At 36.4% G+C, this 20,139-nt stretch overlaps 1 protein-coding gene across 2 annotated transcripts in view; it reads right to left on the bottom strand.

Moving 5' to 3' along the window:
• Positions 1-20,139, bottom strand: part of MYOM2 (myomesin 2) — a 79,652-nt gene that overhangs the window by 10,388 nt on the left and 49,125 nt on the right. For both annotated transcript variants that reach the window (XM_054063401.1, XM_054063400.1), the window contains 12 exons: positions 18,091-18,269; positions 17,786-17,900; positions 17,058-17,214; positions 16,850-16,956; positions 14,795-14,839; positions 14,199-14,335; positions 10,531-10,675; positions 10,359-10,418; positions 8,337-8,404; positions 4,240-4,353; positions 2,785-2,872; positions 280-318 (listed from right to left, as the gene is read on the bottom strand). In XM_054063401.1, coding sequence (XP_053919376.1) covers positions 280-318; positions 2,785-2,872; positions 4,240-4,353; positions 8,337-8,404; positions 10,359-10,418; positions 10,531-10,675; positions 14,199-14,335; positions 14,795-14,839; positions 16,850-16,956; positions 17,058-17,214; positions 17,786-17,900; positions 18,091-18,269 — 1,254 coding nt within the window. The remainder of the gene's footprint in view (positions 1-279; positions 319-2,784; positions 2,873-4,239; positions 4,354-8,336; positions 8,405-10,358; positions 10,419-10,530; positions 10,676-14,198; positions 14,336-14,794; positions 14,840-16,849; positions 16,957-17,057; positions 17,215-17,785; positions 17,901-18,090; positions 18,270-20,139) is intronic.

Genomic DNA, 20,139 nt, shown 5'->3' with positions numbered 1-20,139 from the left:
GACTCACTTACTAATGGGTTGTAGGAAGAAAATTATTGCCACAACATTGTCAGAGTGTTTAAACCAAACAAGCCAGGTGGAATAATACTTTGTTCCCTTTTAATAACGTCAATTAGCAAGGTCAACTGCCTATTCAGAAACTTAATAACATGTCCATAATAATATAAGCATCATGCCTTTCAGAGATTTCCCGCTTAGAATCAAAATTTTCTGCCTCAGGCTCAGACGATTTTAACATAAAAAACTATATGAAAATCCAAAAAGACAGCATTGACTTACCACTGACACTGCTCAATGCCAGAAGTATATCATCGTAAACTGAAGAAGGGAAAGGGAAAAGGAGAGGAAAAAGGGAATATACCATCAAAATTCAATCAAAATATAGCTTTATGTTCAATTTCATCAAAGCGATAAGCAATATGGGAAAGGAAACTGTTATAATTGCAACAGGTGGATAGGACAAGTCGAGGACTGTGCATTATATGAATTCTGAGCTGTTCCACTGAATATCTCCATTTTGTGTGGAGTCAGCTGTATGCTGTCAAATCTTTGTCTTTGTATCACTCAGGCCAGAAGAAATAAAAGTCATTATAACTGGATAGTTCACATTCAGAGCAGAGTGCAGGGGAAATAAAAATTATTGCATTCTAGGTGAAAACAGTTTTCACCTGCTCTCTGTGGGGTGCCATTTGACAAATGTAGAAACCCCTTCAACAGAAAGAAACCAGGTATGGTGTCACGCTTTTGAAATATCACAGGGCTGAAGGGTTTGCAGGAGGGGAGAACCCTGGAGAAAAGGGCAGAAAAGCTAAGGAACTCTTTCACAGCATCCTATTCAGTGTTGCTGCGTAAGATGGAAAGAGAGAGGAAGAAAGAAGCTCCATAATCTGAAGAACTTTTATTCAAGACTGAATGATGTATATTAAAGGCTGAAGAATTTTTATGAACAGAGAAGACAGTGAAATTCATGAAGTTCAAATAATAGTACCTGTGTATTTGACTTGTATTGATCTGTACCTGCACATTTTTATCTCTGCTAAAATAAATTGTGATTCTATTATGTAACCCTCTGCAGACTCCAGTGTGCTTTTACTTGTATGTTGACAAGAGGACATGAATTATATACTATATATTCATCATATTATAGACATCTCGGGAAATGAAGTTGCATTGCAAACATTGTCTAAATAGATCTTTTTCTGCAACAATAGTGGACAGAGTTTATGCAGAGGAAAAATGCCTGAGAGACTATCAAGTGATGATATGGCCTTCTGAGATAAACCACACCTTAGGAAGTCAGCCTAATATTATTATTTCCTCTTATTTAAGGTACATCCTCAACCTGTTGAAAAAAAAAAAGTGAAGATCTTTGGTGAACTGAATTAATTTTTGAATCTTTCTTTGTTCCTCCTGACAGAAAATATTCATTATTTGAGTTAAATGACCACATACAGGAGGGATGAATCCGTGTCTACCTTGCCCTAGTTAGTTGGACCTAAGCAGAGAACCCAGGGATGCTCTCTCTACCAAAGCTGAGTAAAATTCATTTAAGCTGCCAATAGATCAGCTATAGCAAAGACTCAGAAGTAAACAAACAAATTTTCTACTGAACGAATTTAAGTATATATAAAATTAGAGTAGCACACTGTGATATCTGCTAACCGTATGAAATCTTATTTAAATGCCTGACATTGGTGCATTTTAGACTTCTTAGCCTTATTTGCATTTATCTTCATTTGAATGCCAATGAACATTGTGCTCCAACTATCCTGTCCCATATAATATGCAGTCTTCTATTTACGCTGGATTTTTCTGCCTATGTTTCAAGGCTAAATCCACCATTTAGGAGATCCACTGTTTGGTTTAACATTGCAGTTCTTGTGGTATTCCTAGTTAATATTTTCAAAGCCTCCTGGACCCTCACAATTAGATACTGTGTGTTCTCAAAATAGGCATTTCACTGTCTACATGTTCAGCACGTTTTCAGTCTTGCCATGCCTGATGTATAGTCACTGGCAGGAACCCTGACCATAAGATGGAAAACTATAGTACTTTTTATTCATTCATGCCCAGCAATAAAAGCTGAGGCAAGAAGAAAGGAACATTCATTAGGGCATTTGTCTTCCCAAGTAACTGTTAGGTGTGACAGACCCTTACTTTCTGGAGATGGCCAAACACCTGCCTGTCAATGGGAAGAAGTGAATTAATTCCTTATTTTGCTTTGCCTGCATGCACAGCTTTTGCCTTACCTATTAAACTGTCTTTCTTTCAAAACAAGCCTTCTCTCCCTTTTTCCCTTCTGATTCTTTCCCCCCATTCTGCTGAAGGGGAGTGAGCGAGTGGCTGTGTGGGGATTAATGTGTGCGCACTGGGGTTAATGTACAAAACAAATAACAACCAAAATAACTCTCAAGTCTCCACTGAGAGTCCCACCTCAACATATTCAGCACTTTAGACATCTTTAGGGGGTTTTGTAGATATTAATCTTAGCAAATTTGTGTGTGAGAGAGAGCTCTTTACAAAACATCTCACAAAAAATGGGGTGTCTGTCTGATTAGAAATTTACTTAATTTCTTGTTTGTCAATGTGCTACAGATTAACCGTTACAATGCTTAGTGTTGCCCCTCCTAAACCAGGGATCTGCAGTTCAGGCCTCTATAATGAAAGAAGAGAACTGAAACACAAAGGACCTCTAAAATAACTTGCCAATTACAAGGGCAGATCTTTGACACCTCTTGAGAACATGTGGAGATCATTATTTTGATATAATAAACCGAATTTTACCTTTTCCTGATAACTCAAGAGTAGATACATCATGACCTCTATCATCTGATAGTGTTGCCTTATAAACTCCTTCGTCTTTGCGAGACAGCTACAGGGAAAGCATAAGATGTTTACTGACAAGCTTGATAATGGTACAACATTTACTCAACCCCTGTGCGATTTTCTAAATCGAAAAACATACATTGTGCTGCATTCTGGTTAAATGTCTTTCCAGAGATGAGATATAAACTATCAAATATGCATGCATTTTTTTTAAGGGGCTGTAGTTAGTCCTTAAGCCCAAAACATATTCTGATTTCCATTCAAGTGCCTTGAGAAATCATAGTTTACTCTTGTTCCAAAAGAGACAAACAAGATTAGTCCTAGTCAGCAGACATTACAAGTGGTGTAGGAAGATGTAACTGAGGGTAACTTCAACCCATCCAAGCTTTAGAATGCCTTCAACCAAGACTATTCCTTTTTTTAATCAATCAGCGTAACGAATAACAACAGCTCTACATTGTTTAACTGTCCAAATATCAACCTAGTGGCTTTCATTTAAGCACTAACTGTAGTCAAACTCTATCTATGCAAAGTAATCAATGAATTTATTACCCTTGAAGAGCTTGCATTCCAAAATCTAAAAGAGTGACACTGCATTAGAGGCAGTAAGGGATTTTGGTTTAGGTGTCTTATTTTAATTTATTTTAAGGCATGAAGGAAAATATATAAATAATTTATATAGAGAGATTGGAGGTTATTTAATTGAATCTTAGATTTATATAAGTCCACAAGCAAGTAAGTAATAGTAAAACATCAAATAATTTAATTACAAGTAACATGACCAATTCAAGAGAAGCAGAAAACACCCTTCCCAAAAAAATTTGTCTCAAGAAAAATGAAGCCACTGAAAAGCCAGTATCCTCTTGCAAGTGAAAAGAAGGAAGTAAATTAGAAGAATGTTAGGCCAATTAATAAAATAAATAAGTCAAGTAAATGGGTTACATATTTATGCTGAAAACAGAAAACCTTGGTTTGAGAAGATTCTCGCATTTGATGAAGAGAGCAACTATGCAAGCTAAGGCCTCAGACAGAAGTTAGGTTATTCTGTTTGCATAAAGATAAATCTTAAGAAGCCATATATCTCAAACCTATTCATTTTAGGCAATAAAACTGCAGTACCATCAGAAACGAGGTTCTTGAACAAATTGAAAAATTAAGGAGCAATAAGAAAGAACGAGATATATTTCACCTAACGATGCTGAAGAAACTTAAGCATGAACTATCTGATCTGATAACAAAAATAGATAGGCTTTTACTAGCATTAGTTACTCACCAGCTAATTGAAGGGTGGCAACTATGGCTTTTCTTAAAATGGTTCACAGGAGTTGTGATAGTTGGCTTAGTGTTCTGCCTGGCAAATCTATAGCATTTGGAGTAGAAACTGTCATTTCTAATCAGTAGGTGATACTGTACCTGGGGAATACTGAGGTGACATTCTCCCTTCTGCAGATCAGGAACCTCATCAACGTCAATCCCAGAACCATCCCTATACCACTTGAAAACAGTCTCCTTCTTTGTGTTTGCAACCTGTACAACAGAAAAGGTACATAATGCTGGCCGTGGCCTGAAGAAAGGTATTGTACTGTAGGTAGTCACACAGGTACTTTCAACATAAGAAGACAAGATTTTTGTAACACATGTTAAATAAAGCTAAGTGGAAAAAAACAAACAATTTCAACCAGGTCCTACTAAGCAAATCTTAGTCCTACTGCATTCATTTGTGGCACAGAACTGGTCAAAAGTACATAGTTTACAGTCTCAGAGCCCTGTCAAATCCTTAAAGGTAATGCTGCCAATCTCTTCTCTTAAAGGGCTTTACACCCTTGCTATGTGGTTGCAGTTTCTCTCTGACATATCTGTGAGAAGTATCTTTGAAATTAGAGCTGCTGAACTCTCCTTTATCTTTGTGTTTGTCATGTGTCTCCAGAGAGCTGTAACACAGAACTTGGGTCCCTTCTCAGAGAGTCTTCAGCCAATTTGCAGATTTATCCCAGCTACCTAAGCAATATCTTCCAAGGTTAAACTGCAGAGAGTAACTAAAATTACCATTCTGAAAGCATTTGAGACTTCAAAACTGGAGGCTGCACCAGAAATCCTTTTTTTGTTTTACTACATTGTGTCCCATGGGAAGCACAAAGACTTGAGGGATCCTACAAATTGCAGTCTCTCCCAACACAAAAGGACTCAACAATGTAGTGTAAATGTATAGAAGTTGCTTGAAAGCTCGAATTTTGATGTAGTAGCAGCAGCTCAACTATATAATGCATAAACAGACTACAGCTATACCTCTAGTACTGTTACAACTTTGAAATATAATTTGTGCCTTGGTGATGCTTAAAATATTGCAGGATGAACGACCTCAAACTGTGAATTCCAAGAAGCTAAAAGCCCAGTTCTTTGTAGAAACCCTGGAAATATAATTTCGTTTTTCCCCTTTCAGAAACACTATGGTTTATTGGATGTCACTATCCACATGCCCTTCTAAAAATCACAAAAATGTAACGGTATTCCTGTGTACAGCCTGAATTCCTGGTCAGCATGGCTTTGGTAGAAGGTCAGTGCTGGCAGGACATTTCTCAGTTCTCAGGCAGTTGCTTTAAAAAAGCCTCCTTAAAAAAAAAAAAAAATAAATAAAAAAGGAAAAAAGTGGATAGAGGGCAGCCCAGAAGCTAATATAGATCTGCTATAGTTTTCAAGTGACTTGCTTCAAGGGAATAACATGCACCAATTTCTAACCCCTTCACATTAGGGAAGTCATTCCATAGATGAACAGCTCTATGAAATCTCTCTGTATAGATGACTAGACAAATACGAGTGCTTCCTATGCTGATTTTTGGACATGACTCTAAAACCTGCTCAAATTAATCACATGTATTGCTGCTTAATAACCACTGTGGCTGCTGTGGATCTCTAACACAGTATTTGAGATCACAACCTGGCCCAAAGTCTTACTTGAGTAAATCAAGCAACATTTTACATTTACTGGTAAATACAAAGTGGCTATTTCTGTAGTTATGTGATGCGAGTGGCAATTTTATTTGAACAAAGCCCAAAGGAACAAGCTTTTGACACTTTTCACCAATTTTTCATCAAAGACTGTTAGCTCAATCTGACAATAAACAGACCGAGTCTCACACATGCACAATTTGCAGTGTCAAAGTTATTTCATGTTGACATTTACTATGAAAAGTTATCTTTCTCGCTGTTCAGCTACACACAAAAAATCTTGCTTTTACCAGACACAGTACAAACAAGGGTCAAAGTTATGCAAGAGTAGGTAGCTTTTAAATGTTCTGAAATTTAGAAGTACTTGAAGAAAAATGATAGTAGAAACTGACATATGAAGAAAAATACACATATAGCAGAAAGGAAAAATCGTCAAACTATGATTCAGACTGGACATTAGGAAAAATTTCTTCATGATGATGGTGGTAAGACATTGGCCCAGGTTGCTCAGGGAAGTTGTGGCTGCCCCATTCCTGAAGGTGTTCAAGGCCAGGTTGGTTGGGTCTTGAGAAGCCTGAGCCAGTGGGAGGTGTTCCTGCCCATGGCAGGGGGGTTGGAACTAGATGATATTTAAGGTCCCTTCCAACCCAAACTGTTCTACGATTCTATGATTCTATGACTCAGATGGACAACCATGTCCCACTAGCACTCAGGGGCTATAACACCAAGAACAAGGTCATCAATCCAAACTATTTCAGAATTAAGTACCAAGTCAATTAAAAGTCAATCAGATCCAATCAGATAGCAAAGAAGTGGTACATGAGGTATCGCATTATTTTTCATATACTCCTTTATAACACAAGTCATTATTGCTGTTATGGACCTGGATCATACAGTCAGTGCTCTGCCCCACACAAGCTTCCAGTTGGCCTGGTTTCCTAACTCCCATAGTTCATGCTACGACCTTTGAGAAAGTCATGGCAAAAAGCCTTCTCTTACAGGTACTTCTTTCATGTTATCCTAGGCTCCTTCAAGAGGTAAAACATCCGTGACATCTATTTTTGCACAGGAGCACTAAACAGAAGAGACCTGGGCCAAGTTTTGTGATAAGGTCTGGAGAGGCAGAGATTGTTCCTTGGATGTTTTTATCACCATGGAAATAGCCCAGGGCTATTGAATGTCAGATATTTGAAGCTCCTAGGACAAATCCAGGCTTTAGTGTTCGAACTCTTCATATGTACAAATATCGGTTTAACAGGTATAAACAACAGTATCATGTGAAATTAATGGCCAGTCACATGTTAACATTAACAAACACTGTAAGGTCAATGGCATAGTTAAAATGATGAGTGTGCGAACAGCCCACATCTAGATTTCATTTACATAAAATCTGATGACCTTTTGAACAAAAAGTACACTGGTGAAAAGCATATAATAATCAATGTTCAGCCTTTCTCAGTTTCAGTGATATATACAGGCTCGACAGTCAATGAAAAGAAGGATAACTCCAGATTAATTTGTAGAGAATTAACACTAGTATAACCAGTTCAGGAACATTTAATTTCCCATGTGAACGAAAGGATAAGCAGGATTCATGCCTGAGGCAAATGCATGTAGAGATTATAAAGTATCCGGCTATGCAGCTCAGTACCAGCAAAAGTACCGTGTTAGCTAATGAGTGTTGAGTCTTAAAACGGAGACAGACAGAATGGCAGCTTCACTACCCAGGTCAGTTCTGCTGGGAATAAGTTGAGGTTAAAGGTCTCCTAATTAGTGAGCGGAAAAAAAAAGAAGGAAAAAGAAATCCAACAAATGCGCACATAAATTGCTCCTAATGAATGGTTTAAGTTAGTCTAATTAAAAGCCAAAAACTTATTCCAAAGAAGTGGAGAAAATTAATACAAGAGAATCCGCATTACAGCAAAAGGCAGTGAAAAAGTCTGATGCCTGTTGAATTCAATTAACTTAGCTATTCAGACCTCTAATTAATCACTCTAGAAAAGCAACAGAAATGGAAATATATCAGTTTAAAATGGCATATGAAGATGCTAATAGCTGAATTCCATGCACATTAGCATTAGTTAATATTCAAAATTCATTAGCCAAATACAATAAAAATTATGGCTTGTAACTTTAGTCCTAGAAGCTTTTGTTGCATATTTAGTTACAGCTGATTAAATAACAGATGATTCAGTAGACGAACCTCCAAATCAGAAAACAGTGAGGAAAAAATCTGAACTCTGGCTTTTTATAACTATTTTTTGAGGAAAGAAGAAGGACCATTAAGGAATGAATACTTTGTTTTAATTCATTTTACAGCTCTATAATAAATAATCAGATCAGCGAGCACATTCTGAAGTGTCTCGTAATGTTTCTGTTGTTTTAATGAAGACTACTGGTGAAGAGTATCAAGTCAGAAACTTTTATTATAAATATTTCTCAATGATAAAAAGTTTTCATATGAAACTTTTCATTTTAAAAATATCAAATTCTTTCCTCACATTTTCCTACCACAATTTTTAATCAACACATTCTAACAAGTTTTTTCAGGTGTATTTCCTCACCTTACAAGCAATTAAAACTTCACATTCCTCTGTAACTTCCCAGTACAAAAACTCTGAAAAGTGAGGACCTAAGAAACAAAAAAAAAATCCCATTCCAGACATTATTTGTCCAAATTACATACAGTTAAAAAATGTGTTAAACATTACACATTCTGCTTTAAACATTAAAGCAGAACAGGATATATTCCTTTTCCCCACTGAGGTTCTAATCCTGCAAATATATATCTTTAAGTAAATTTAGGGACACACATAGAATTTTAAAGTTACTGTGGTTGCTCGTGTCAGTAATGTATATGTTTTTGTGTCCGCAGGATCATGGCCCACAGTTGCAACATTCAGAACTGGGAGTTAGCAAAGTCCCAGGCTTTCATTTAAATCACTTAGAACTGAAAGATTTTGCGAGTATAATTAATTTCCTAAATCTATTTAAAAAAAAAAAAATCACCCTCAAAAAAGCCAGAAAATCATAGAATTACATTGCTTATATGGAGATTCTTTCCTAAGCTGTTAAGACTAAATGTATTTAACTATTATTGTTACTTTCATCCTAAAATACACATGATTGCCAAGTGAAAAATACAACCTAGAGCTCAATCTCATTGTTTTTAGGATAAAGAATATCACAGTGACGAAGTTCTAAATTAGGTACCCAATAGTAATTCTTACTTTCAACTGCATCAATATTGATAACAAGTACATCATAGAATCATAGAATCACCAGGTTGGAAAGGACCCACTGGATCATTGAGTCCAACCATTCCTAACACTCCCTTAAACCACGTCCCTAAGCACTTCATCCACCCGTTCCTTAAACACCTCCAGGGGGAAGGCGACTCAACCACCTCCCTGGGCAGCCTCTGCCAGTGCCCGATGACTCTTTCCGTGAAGAAAAACGTGACAAATTTTCTAACAGTATAGAAACTAGGCAATAAATATACATTTGGTTCCTGCTGTTTTGCCTGGACACAAAACACAGGATCAGGTTCTTAATCTTCCTCGTCTGACACTATGTTGACTATTCTTCTGTCAAGTATATCGAAGGGACAATTTGTATACTTAACACTAAACGTGCTGAAATGTTTTGTTGGATCAGAGCCCACAGTACACACGCTTCTCATGAATACTGAGCAAAGACAACATCTTGTAATGACTCCCACTTTATTTCTCTGCTAAGTGAAAATTCTGTCACAACTTGTATGAGTCATAGCAGCCCAGAAGGCCAACTGTGTCCTGGGCTGCATCCAAAGCAGCGTGGCCAGCAGGGCGAGGGAGGGGATTCTGCCCCTCTATACCTCTCTTGTGAGACCCCATCTGCAATACCATGTCCAGTTCTGGAATCCTCAACGTAAGAAGGAGATGGAGCTGTTGGAACGGGTCCAGAGGAGGCTACAAGGATGATCGGAGGGCTGGAGAACCTTCCCTATGAGGACAGGCTGAGACAATTCTGCTTGTTCAGACGGGAGAAGAGAAGGCTTCGAGATCTTATAGCGAACTTCCAGCACCTGAACGGGCTACAGGAAAGCTGGAGAGGGGCTATTCATAAAGGCTTGTGAGGACAGGATGAGGGCAAATGAGTATAAACCGGAGAGGGGCAGATTTAGACTGGACATTAGGAAGAATTTCTTCACTATGAGAGTGGTGAGACACTGGAACGTGTTGCCCAGGGCAGTTGTGGATGCCCCATCCCTGGAGGTGTTCAAGACCAGGTTGGATGGGGCCTTGGGCAGCCTGATCCAGTGGGATGTCCCTGCCCATGGCAGGGAATTTGGAACTGGATGATCTTTAAAGTCCCTTCCAACCATAACTATTCTATGATTCTATGATTCTAGATTCTATGATTCTATGATTCTATACCACAGTGCTGGCAAAAAAAACATCCACCAAGAGTTCGGTGTCTACTCAAACTGGGCGATATGCTCATCTTCTAGTGAAATAAATGAAAGTTGGAAGCTCTTAGTATTGACCAGAGTTGCATCACTGGCTGCAAACTGGGCTTAAAGTCAACAACCTGTTCTGTCTTACCTTGCTTCCTGAGGAATTCCTTTCGCTGGAGCTCAGACTCTGCCAATACTGCCTTGAACGCTAGATTTTAGAAGAGGTGAATGAAAAACGAGATAATTACAAAGTTAGTCAAGGAGTAATTAAAGTTCATTTCTTCATCAGATTCAGAGCTACAATGTTTCAGTGAACATACCATCTCCAATGAGAACTAATGAAGACTGGTTTTTGGCCTTTCCATCTTGAATCTGTACTGTGTAGGTACCTTCATTGTCAATTGTAAATTTGTCCATCACCATTTCTATAATACCATTTGAACGGTCACAATTTATTTTATGCCTCTGAAATAAAGAAGTCATAACATTACTCTAGTATGCTATAAATTACATATGATTCCCTATGGAATTAATCATGTTTTATATCCCTGCCTCTACACTCTTTTTCATGTCCTTTTAATTGTAAGCTATGGAAATAAGGCTATGCTTGTATTTAGTGTTTTACACCAAGGTTGCAGCTGCGACAGAAACCTCTGTGTGCAGCTGCATTTGGAATCCTTGAGTCAACATAATACATCCCGTTTAGACTTAAAAATAATAGTTTATGCACTATGCATATTTGAAGAACAGCCTATACCATCATCCTTTAGCTGCAAGACAGCTTCCAGTTCAACAAGGGGTCTGCTAGGCTGAAGCATTATTCCTAGCAACATCCAGAAATAAATGGAAGTATTATGTTTGCATACACAAAGTGGATCTTCAAATAAACCCAACACAACAAATCCAAAGAGTCATCACTACTAAATATTTCTGCGATGTACGTAGCAGCTCAATATTGAATTTCTCAGCAAAAAAAGTTTATGCAGGAAGACTATAATGATTTGCTCATTTAATGCTAGGTATTCTTTTCAAACACTAAAGTGTCCATAAGAGTAATTTGTGCAAAACTAACAAAGCTTCTGTGAGCTAAATAGATCAACCAAGTCCAGCAAAAAAGAATTAGAATTCTGTCGAAACATCTAGTTACCCACTGAAGTGCTTGCAGAACACCCAAGACACCAAATATTGACTTGAAATCAAAGTTAAATATACTTTTCAGTGTTTGTGCCCTTTTTGCGTTTGCTTTCTATAAAATATTCCAGAAAGATAAATTATTGGCAGACATTGCCAAGGAAACAGAAAATTGCAGGCAAATATTAGACAATACTTGCAAAATATGCGTTTTGAATTTGCAGTTACTATTTTAGATACTACCACGTTTTACTAAGTAATATCCTCTTTCATTCAGTGGGAAACAACCATGAGGACTGTGTCCCCCACTAACAGGGATGCCCGACTAACAAATTCCTAAAGCAAAGCAAAAACAATCCACAGAAGAAACTGGATAAATGCTTCTAAGTAACCAATGTAGCCAAGAATATTACGCACCAACTGTCCCATTCATGATGGGGCAGAGGAGTAAATGTCACTCACTAGAATGAGTTCTATGCAGCAAATTATTACAGACACTGTTACTTTTAGAAAGAGACACATTGTGTTATAAACAGAATGCTTTTATTTGGCTCCAAGACTAGAAAAAGGTGCTTAAAGCCAAAGGTAGATAAAGTTTAGGAAAGGAGAAGAAAGAAGGAAGTTAAAAAAAAAATAGTAAAAATACTTCTTATTATCACTTATTAAACTCTCTGGAATCACTTAAGTGGAAGAACCTTTGAGTATTGATCCAGACTTAGTAGGAATGACCCCACAGATATATACACTTCAGCTTGGAGAATCAGCTCTTCCCCAACCCCAAGAACAGATTCACTGATGTATGGAAAACAAGCCCAGAAGAATAGTGTAGATGTGGTCAAGATGTTTAGAGCTCCTAACAGGTACTTTCAAATGTAATATACAAATAGTTCTTGTTAAAATGTTGATGGGGTAACTGAAGAACCAAGAAAGAGAAAAGATAATGTAATTAATAAAGCAGTAGCCAAGAGATTGATTAGGATAATAATTCATTAAGTAAATAACTTAAAGGGAAGAGACCGAAGTATAAAATTTATATAAAATAACAGAAATGCTCATATAATTTGGATATACACCTTCCCATATATGGTTAAAAAAAAACATATAATGTCAAAGAAAAATACATTTAAATAATCAGGAAATTAAGTAGAAAAATTACTTATGTAAGAGTTCATCTATAAGAGTTGAGGAGACAAGCCAGGCAGGTTAAAAATAGAAATTATAAACTTCACCAGACTATCAAAAAGTGCAAATTCAAATTCTCATTCACAGTCTCTTGCCCAGAGAGGTCAAGGACAACACTTGCATTCATTTCATGAGTTCTCAGGGAGAATATTAAATAGAGACTTGCCAGAAGCAGAAAAAGAAGAGCAAGTTATATATTTGAATCTGATCCTTTATCACACCTCTAGAACTTTTTTTATTTCTTGCTTTGGGGTAAAGTTAAAAAATAATATTAAAAGATTAAAATGACAGCTGTTTAAATGGGACCCATTTCATTCTGTTCTCAGATTATTTTGAAATCTTACCGCAACTGTTCCCTGTTAGGACCTAGGAGGAACAATTTATCACTTCAGCCAATGTCAAGAATCAGACTACAATTCACCAGCATAACGGTCTATTGAACATGTTCAGTGACTGTAGCCCAGTCTCCAGGCAGGTTTTAGAGTGTAATTAGGCTTCTAACTACTGCCATTATGCAGCAAGATGAAGTTCAATGATTTTATGGGCACCATAAATACTAGGCTTTTATGTGACTTTCCACAAAAATATCATCAGTCTCCAAACGTAAATGTCACCTGTGGGTTGCTAATTAAAGAGGTGAAATAATGCAGCTCCACTTCAAGACTCTTTCTGATGTCAACACTTCCAAAATATATGTGAACTAAAAATAGCTCGTTCTGTTCCACAAAAATTGCCAAGACAGAATATTGCCACTTCAATACATTCTAGTCACTAATATTCAAGTTTTCAGTGCTACAGTTTATTACTTCTTAAATTGAGGAAAGTAGAGAGGTATTTTACTCAGAATCAGTTCTCCTTCCATTTGTCAATATGTAATTAAACTAAGCGCTTTTTGGTTTTCTATGGTTTAAAAGTGCTGATAAGCTTCTCTGGTGAAAAGCAGAATTTGCATCCTCGGGAATAAACTGAAGCTTTCAAACAGCTGCCCTGGAGGTGTGTTCCTCACAGGAAAAGATATTTCCAGTGCTGTATTTGATGCCCAGTAGATGAACTATAATCCAGCCCTACAACACCCTGACTTTGCTTTCTTCTCAGCCCAATCTGACCACTTCCTTTCCATGAAAAGTATTCCTAGAGTTATAAAAATGCAGGAAGCTGGTGGCCTGCCCTTTCACCTCCATGTAGTCATTCCATACCCATTTAGTGTCTACGCCAAAAGTTTTGTAACTATGGTCATTGTTGCATCGTCCAGCGCTTCCCATATTATATGTAAAACTAGTAGCCTCGGAGAGTCTCTGGGAACAGTATGTCATGCTCCTTTGGAGTCGAAAACTACATTTGAAGCAGTTTTTTGTTTTGCTAAAATATTTGGGTATTATTTTTAAGTAGATGTATTTAATACTGGTCTATGTCTAATTTCTCTTTCTCTTTGCCTCTGCCTAGCTATCCTGAATGAATACAGACTTCTGAGGGTTAAACTTTGCTTTCTTTTTTTAGGTTCCCACTGCAACAAGGATTCTATCATGTAAAAAAGATTCAAGATAAAGATTTACATTCTTGTCAGGTATTCTCAGACCTTAATGGGTTTAAGCAATTATAAAAATAGAATAACTTATAATGCCTAAAGGTTTATTAAACAAAATCACATCTATATAAGTACTCGATATGTACTCACATCACTGTTTTCGACTTCTTTATCATTAATTACAAATCTGAAGGTAGAATCTGGTGATAAGCTTTCAGCCTGAATCCAGAAACGGACTTCTCCTTTCTCAAGAACCTCATAAGCTAATTCTGATTTCAGAGGTATTGCTGCAGAAAGAAAAGGAATGAAAAGTCAATAATGCATGAATCCTTGTAAGAAAAAGGATTATTGTAGTAAAATATTAGTATCTCCCTATTATTTATGGAGTGCTGGATATAGGATAAATATAATGCAGGAAAAAGACATCTAATGTAGTCTTTGGCTCATTTTTAAATTAATTTCTTAAAGGGAGAAAAGACTTTACAGCTTATAGTTTGCACATCATTTAAGGAACTGGCTAATAACAACTTATATTCTATTGTCAAAGTTAACCATGAATGGACTTTTAGGCAATGATGATTTAATTCAATGTATTCTTCTAAACGAATGCAAAGATAAAGAAGCAAGTTGTTCCATGACAAACGCAGCTGCCATTGTCTCAGGAAGAACCTTTCTGGAACTCTAGTCATGTGTAAGTAATTATAATTCTTCTTGAAGTATTAAACAAATTCATAACTTCAACTTACTTGGATTCCTTATTTCATTGCTTAACGCCATCAAACGTTCTAACTCTGAAATTAAGAAAAACACTCATATTTTAATTTAATCTGAAAAACATAGTCAGAAAACAAGTGTCAAAGAAGGTACATATCAGCAGATAATCTCCTTAAGTCTTGCACATGAAATACCCAACCCTCTTCAGAAAATGTTGACTGAAAAATAATATTCAAGAAATTTTAAATTCTGATACCTGTGTTCAGGGAGTGTTCCTATTTCATGCATATTCATGCAAACTTTCTTCTGCAAAAGGATCTAAGCAATGGATTAAACCTATTTCAAACTCTCTATGGCATCTAAATCAAAGATGGAAGACAATAGCTTCTAAGCAGTGTATGGGATTCCTTTATATACCGACTGCCATTCTGACACTGTACCTCAAGAATCTTGTTTTACTGTGGCGAGAAACAAGACTGAGAGCACGTTAGTCTGAAAAAGATAAAGACAGTTCTATGTAATGCTCTAAATCCTCATGTAGGCTGTGTGAGAGTCCAGAAATCAATTTGTTAGGTTTTCATACTAGCCCTGTTTACAATATTCATTACTAAGAAAGATTTGGAAGATGAACATAACTGTCATTTCCAAACTTACAGATAATTTAAAGAACAGAGGGAATTAGCAAGGGTATACAACGTGGTCAAAGATTTAGCAATATAATCAGAGAATTTATAGCATTTAAGTAAGTAAGTGGTCAATGAAATCATGGCATTTCATGCTAAGATACAAAATCTGACACTTGTGAAGGGATCTGGTATGAATACAAGTGTAATTTTGACTGACAGATATGACCAGAGAAACGCAAGATTAGTGTGGGGTGGGAAACACATTTAGTACTCTTCTACAAAAGAAACTTGAAGGTAGGACTGACAGTGACAAAAAATACGGACAGGTTTCAGAATGTTTCTTGAAAACTAAGCCAATGGGAAGTTCTCATGATCAAACACATATTTGTCTATTCCTGAAGTATTCATTGGAAAATTAAAAATATTACAAGCTAAGCTTCCCTAGAAGTAGATATTTGTAATAAATGAGTCTGTATAAATGGTCCATGTCCTGGAGAACCACGTACTTTGTGGCTGCACATAGGTTTGTTCTCAACACGTATTTTGAATGGAGATTTGACATAGTTCCTACTGTGATTAAAGTTCTGTCTATTGGACATACACTTGGTCTCAGCTCCTCTCCTTAAATGGCTTAGAAAGAAGGCAAGCAGAGGGATTTTCATGGTTAAGGAACTGGGAGTACCTATTACAACTTGTGAGCTGGGAAAGAACCGAAGTAATTTTTGCGCCATTTAGAAACCGCAAAGTGCCCCCCTTTGCCTTTCACCCCAGCATCTCTCCATGGTAAGCCAAAGTCAGACTGAGGAAAATTCATTCCAACTCCAATTAAACAAAACAGCTACAGTGAAATAAAGCAAAACTAATCTAAATTTAAGCCGGATGTTAATTGAACGGAATGAATTCAGATTTTGTTAAAGCGACATCATTTTTCTCATATCTTTCTTGCTAATCCTCTGTGTCTCAGTTATATGAAACTATATAACCTCAAGGTCTATATTAGGTTCCTTGGTAAGCAGAGATCTGGTATCAGCTTTACAGCAAACAGAGAATCTATCACTACAAGATGGGAAAGGCTTTAAAAGCAAAGCACAGCAGAAGTAACTCATCAGAGAAAGAGATTCACAAAATGGTGGAAAAAACCAACATTTTCAGACATTTCATTGAAAGTGTAACAGATATTTGCAAGCAGAATTATAGTCCCAACATAAGAAGAACATTTCTAATTGGGATAGTCCTTATATTTTTTCAAAGGAAATATGACCTTGAGTTGTCTTAACTGACAGTATTGTGATAATCAGAAAAATACGTAATCACACAAAACCTGTTGTATACTGGTTTTCGTTTTACCTTAATGCACAGGAAAGAATGTGAAAGTTGTGGGATTCCTTTTTTTTTTTTCTTGGACAATTTTTAGTGCAGTTGAGGTGATAAAATTAAGACTTGTGATAGTAAGGAACTTACCTTCATCGTCTATAACAAAGCTGGATGAAATCCCATCTGTGTCACTAACTGAGATAGAATAAGTTCCCAAGTCTGATTTATCTGGGTTTTTGAAGTACAGCTTAGATCTAAAATCATCAACAAAGGATATAATTAACAGGGTTTCTCATGTTATTGATACTTTTAATAGGACAAACTTCTAATAACTTCATAGACTGCCATGACTTACTGAGTTCCGTCTGTTTCAATCTTAAACTTATCGGAATCCTCAAGCTCTTCATAGGATTTACCCCATGCAAAATGTGATGCATCTGTAGCTTCTTTGCATTCAAAACCCAAGTAAATATTACCCTCATCATCCACACCTGAAAAGATTTCTTTTGTTCCTGCAAAATACAAATCAACACAGATATTTTTCTTTTGTGCTGTAATATTACTAAAACCTGTGCAAATTGTGTCCACCTTCAGTAATGAATACTAATCTTATTTGCAGATCTTGAAGTAGACCTATTTGCAGGTCTATGACATATGCTGACTCAGCATCACATACTAGCAAATTCTTACTCTATATTAAAAAAAAGAATACTAAGAAATGTTTATTCAGTAACAAACGTATAAAATGAAGTAATATGGGAAGATATGAATAGTTTAAGTATATTCATTTTATTATCGCTCTTGAAACTTTAATAAATGTTTTGTCATCCTCCTTTTCACTCACAGCAAGTCACCTCTTTCTTTATGGGAATAAAAATAACTATAAAGTATTTCCTGAAGTAAGAAAAGAAAAGTCTTGACAGTACCCTCTGTATTCACGTGATTTACTCTTTAAGTTTTAAGACTAAGAGCTTCTTAACACCTGAAATACTTCTCCGTGCTGCAATATCAAATCCAATTGACTAAATTCACTCCAAAGTATTTCCGTATTTTAGAAGCAGAGAAGATAAAACAGTTCATTACCTGGCCGTGCCTCGACAAGCACTGGTTCAGTTATCTCGGATGATTTGCCTACTCCAGCGTCATTCACTGCACGAACTTTGAAAACATAGGTATGACCCTCATGTAAATCAGTGACCTTGAAAAAGATGAAGAGCAAAGCCAATTTAAAAATCAATCTGAACTCTTTTGTTTATTTACTCGAATATATTAGTAGAAGCCCAAGTTCAGATACACCTCTTTGTTGCATTAAATCAGCTGTTTTTAGCACTCAGTTTCAAATTCACACTAACTAATGAAAATGTTACCCTAACTAATGAAAATGTTACCTTAAAATAGCGCTTTGACGTTGGCTTTTCATTAGCAGTTATCCAGTCCTCTGCATCAACTTCCTTATAGTCCACCAAATACCCAGTAATAGGGCTTTTGCCTTCATAAACAGGAGCTTTCCAAAGAAGAACCAGTGATGTATTTCTAACTTCACAAGTTGTGAGACCATAGGCAGGACCTGAAATATTTCAAATATTGGAAGTTCATTTCAAGATAATAAAGTTTTGCAAACTGGCCCTGGAGAGGCAGAAATGCCCCACTTTAATTTTGTTTTGACTGCATTTGCTTTCAAAGATTTTATCCTTTAGAATAAATCTGGTATATACAGTATTTAGGTCCTATTCCCTTCATAGCCATATAGAACAATACCTGCTTTATGCAGAAAGTGAGACTGGTATTCTGGAGCATACATTCTCAGTAACTCCATTTTAAGGGAAAGTTATTCATGTGGAAAATCCATGCAGTTTAAAATTTTCCAACAACTAGTAGAGGCTTCTTGCCTATTATTTAACTCACCAACACCACAGCAAAGTTGTTTCACTGAGCCTGACTCAGGTCTATAGTTTAACATCAGAATTTTTATTATTTGTTGGTATAGATGAACCATGATCCTCAGAGTAATTCAAAATCCACAGGCAGCAGTGGACTTTGGATCAGGCTTCTCATTCCGTGATAGAAGAATTTTTCATTGGCAGGTGAATACTGATGGCCAAGAAGAACTTCTCAAGAGGATACATGTTAGGAGAACTACTTATGTCAAAAACATCCTAATGCTTCATGAATAAGTGAGAGTTCATACCTTTGCGGCTACCAGGTTATGTTCTCCCTACTCTACTTTCCTTTTCCTTCATCTAACTGTTCCAGTGCCATTCACTCTACCTTGTAGCAGTTATTTTTTACTATATTCTTGATATTTATTTATCCAGTATACTATAAAGGCATAAAAATACAAGTTTTCTACCATGGTGAAAACACAATAATAGAATACTGATATTCAGCCTAATAACACTGCTAGAATCTTGCTCCTTGTGCTTTAAATTTAGAGTAAGGAAACCTGAAAGCACCTGAGAGTTAAGATTTTCTCAGAATGGTCCGTTTGGACTAATTCAAAATATTACTTTTCCTTACACCACATCTCATCATTTAAAAAAATAAGAGTAGAAAAGCCTTACAGATAAGCCTGATTGATTACCATGCCAGCCCACATTATTTTAACCAGTGATGATTGAATATGAAATTTTTAAAGGATGATATTCAGCAAACATACAGAAAAACAAAAAACAAACAAAAAACAAACAAAAAAAACCCACAAAAAACTGTGTTTCTCTGTAGTGGATAAGCACATTCAGAAAATAAACTTATAAGTACCTAATGCAGAGCTTATGAGGATAAAGACCAGATTTGTCCTGGAAATACTGCAGTTTTCAGGAAGCCTAAAGCCTCCTCTCAGAGCTCTTTAAAAATCCAAACCTAAATGTCTATTTATTCACAGGTAATTAAAATTCCACTGGCAAATGCACCTGCTAGAAATCTAGACATTAGAAGGAAATATGTAATGAAGTATGGTCTATTTCGGGGATTCTGAGACCACAGGTATTTCAATTTTTTTTTTAAGTCATGTAAAATAATTCATTAGCCATCATTGCTAACTCACAGAGGCCCTGAGATAGCTAAGACTAAAGTTCTGCAGAAGGATGAAATAATTATGGGCTCTAGGCAAGGAATCCATTACTCACACTGGAAATCCTGCAAGGGGTTTTGGCCTTTCTAAGGAAACCTCCCCTCCATATAAAAAAGGTATCAGAATATTTTGTCGATGCTGGGAGTGTATCGTAGTCACATTACATGACCCTTCAGTATCTTTAGTAAACCAGGGAAAAGGGTCAGCCTCTTCCTCCTGGTCTTAAATCTCAGTTCTTGTTTTTTTTCATTATTGCTAAGCCATTATTTAAAACCTGATTCTACAAAAAAAATAAGCTTATGAAATATTTTAACAGGTTTGTTGACTTGCAGGGGATGAGGGTGTTGTTTGTTTGTGGTGGGTTTTT

Source organism: Cuculus canorus, chromosome 3 (genome assembly GCF_017976375.1).
Source record: "Cuculus canorus isolate bCucCan1 chromosome 3, bCucCan1.pri, whole genome shotgun sequence".
Taxonomy (NCBI): domain Eukaryota; kingdom Metazoa; phylum Chordata; class Aves; order Cuculiformes; family Cuculidae; genus Cuculus; species Cuculus canorus.
The sequence above is the reverse complement of the archived record's forward strand: the minus strand, read 5'-3'. Positions and strand labels throughout refer to the sequence as shown.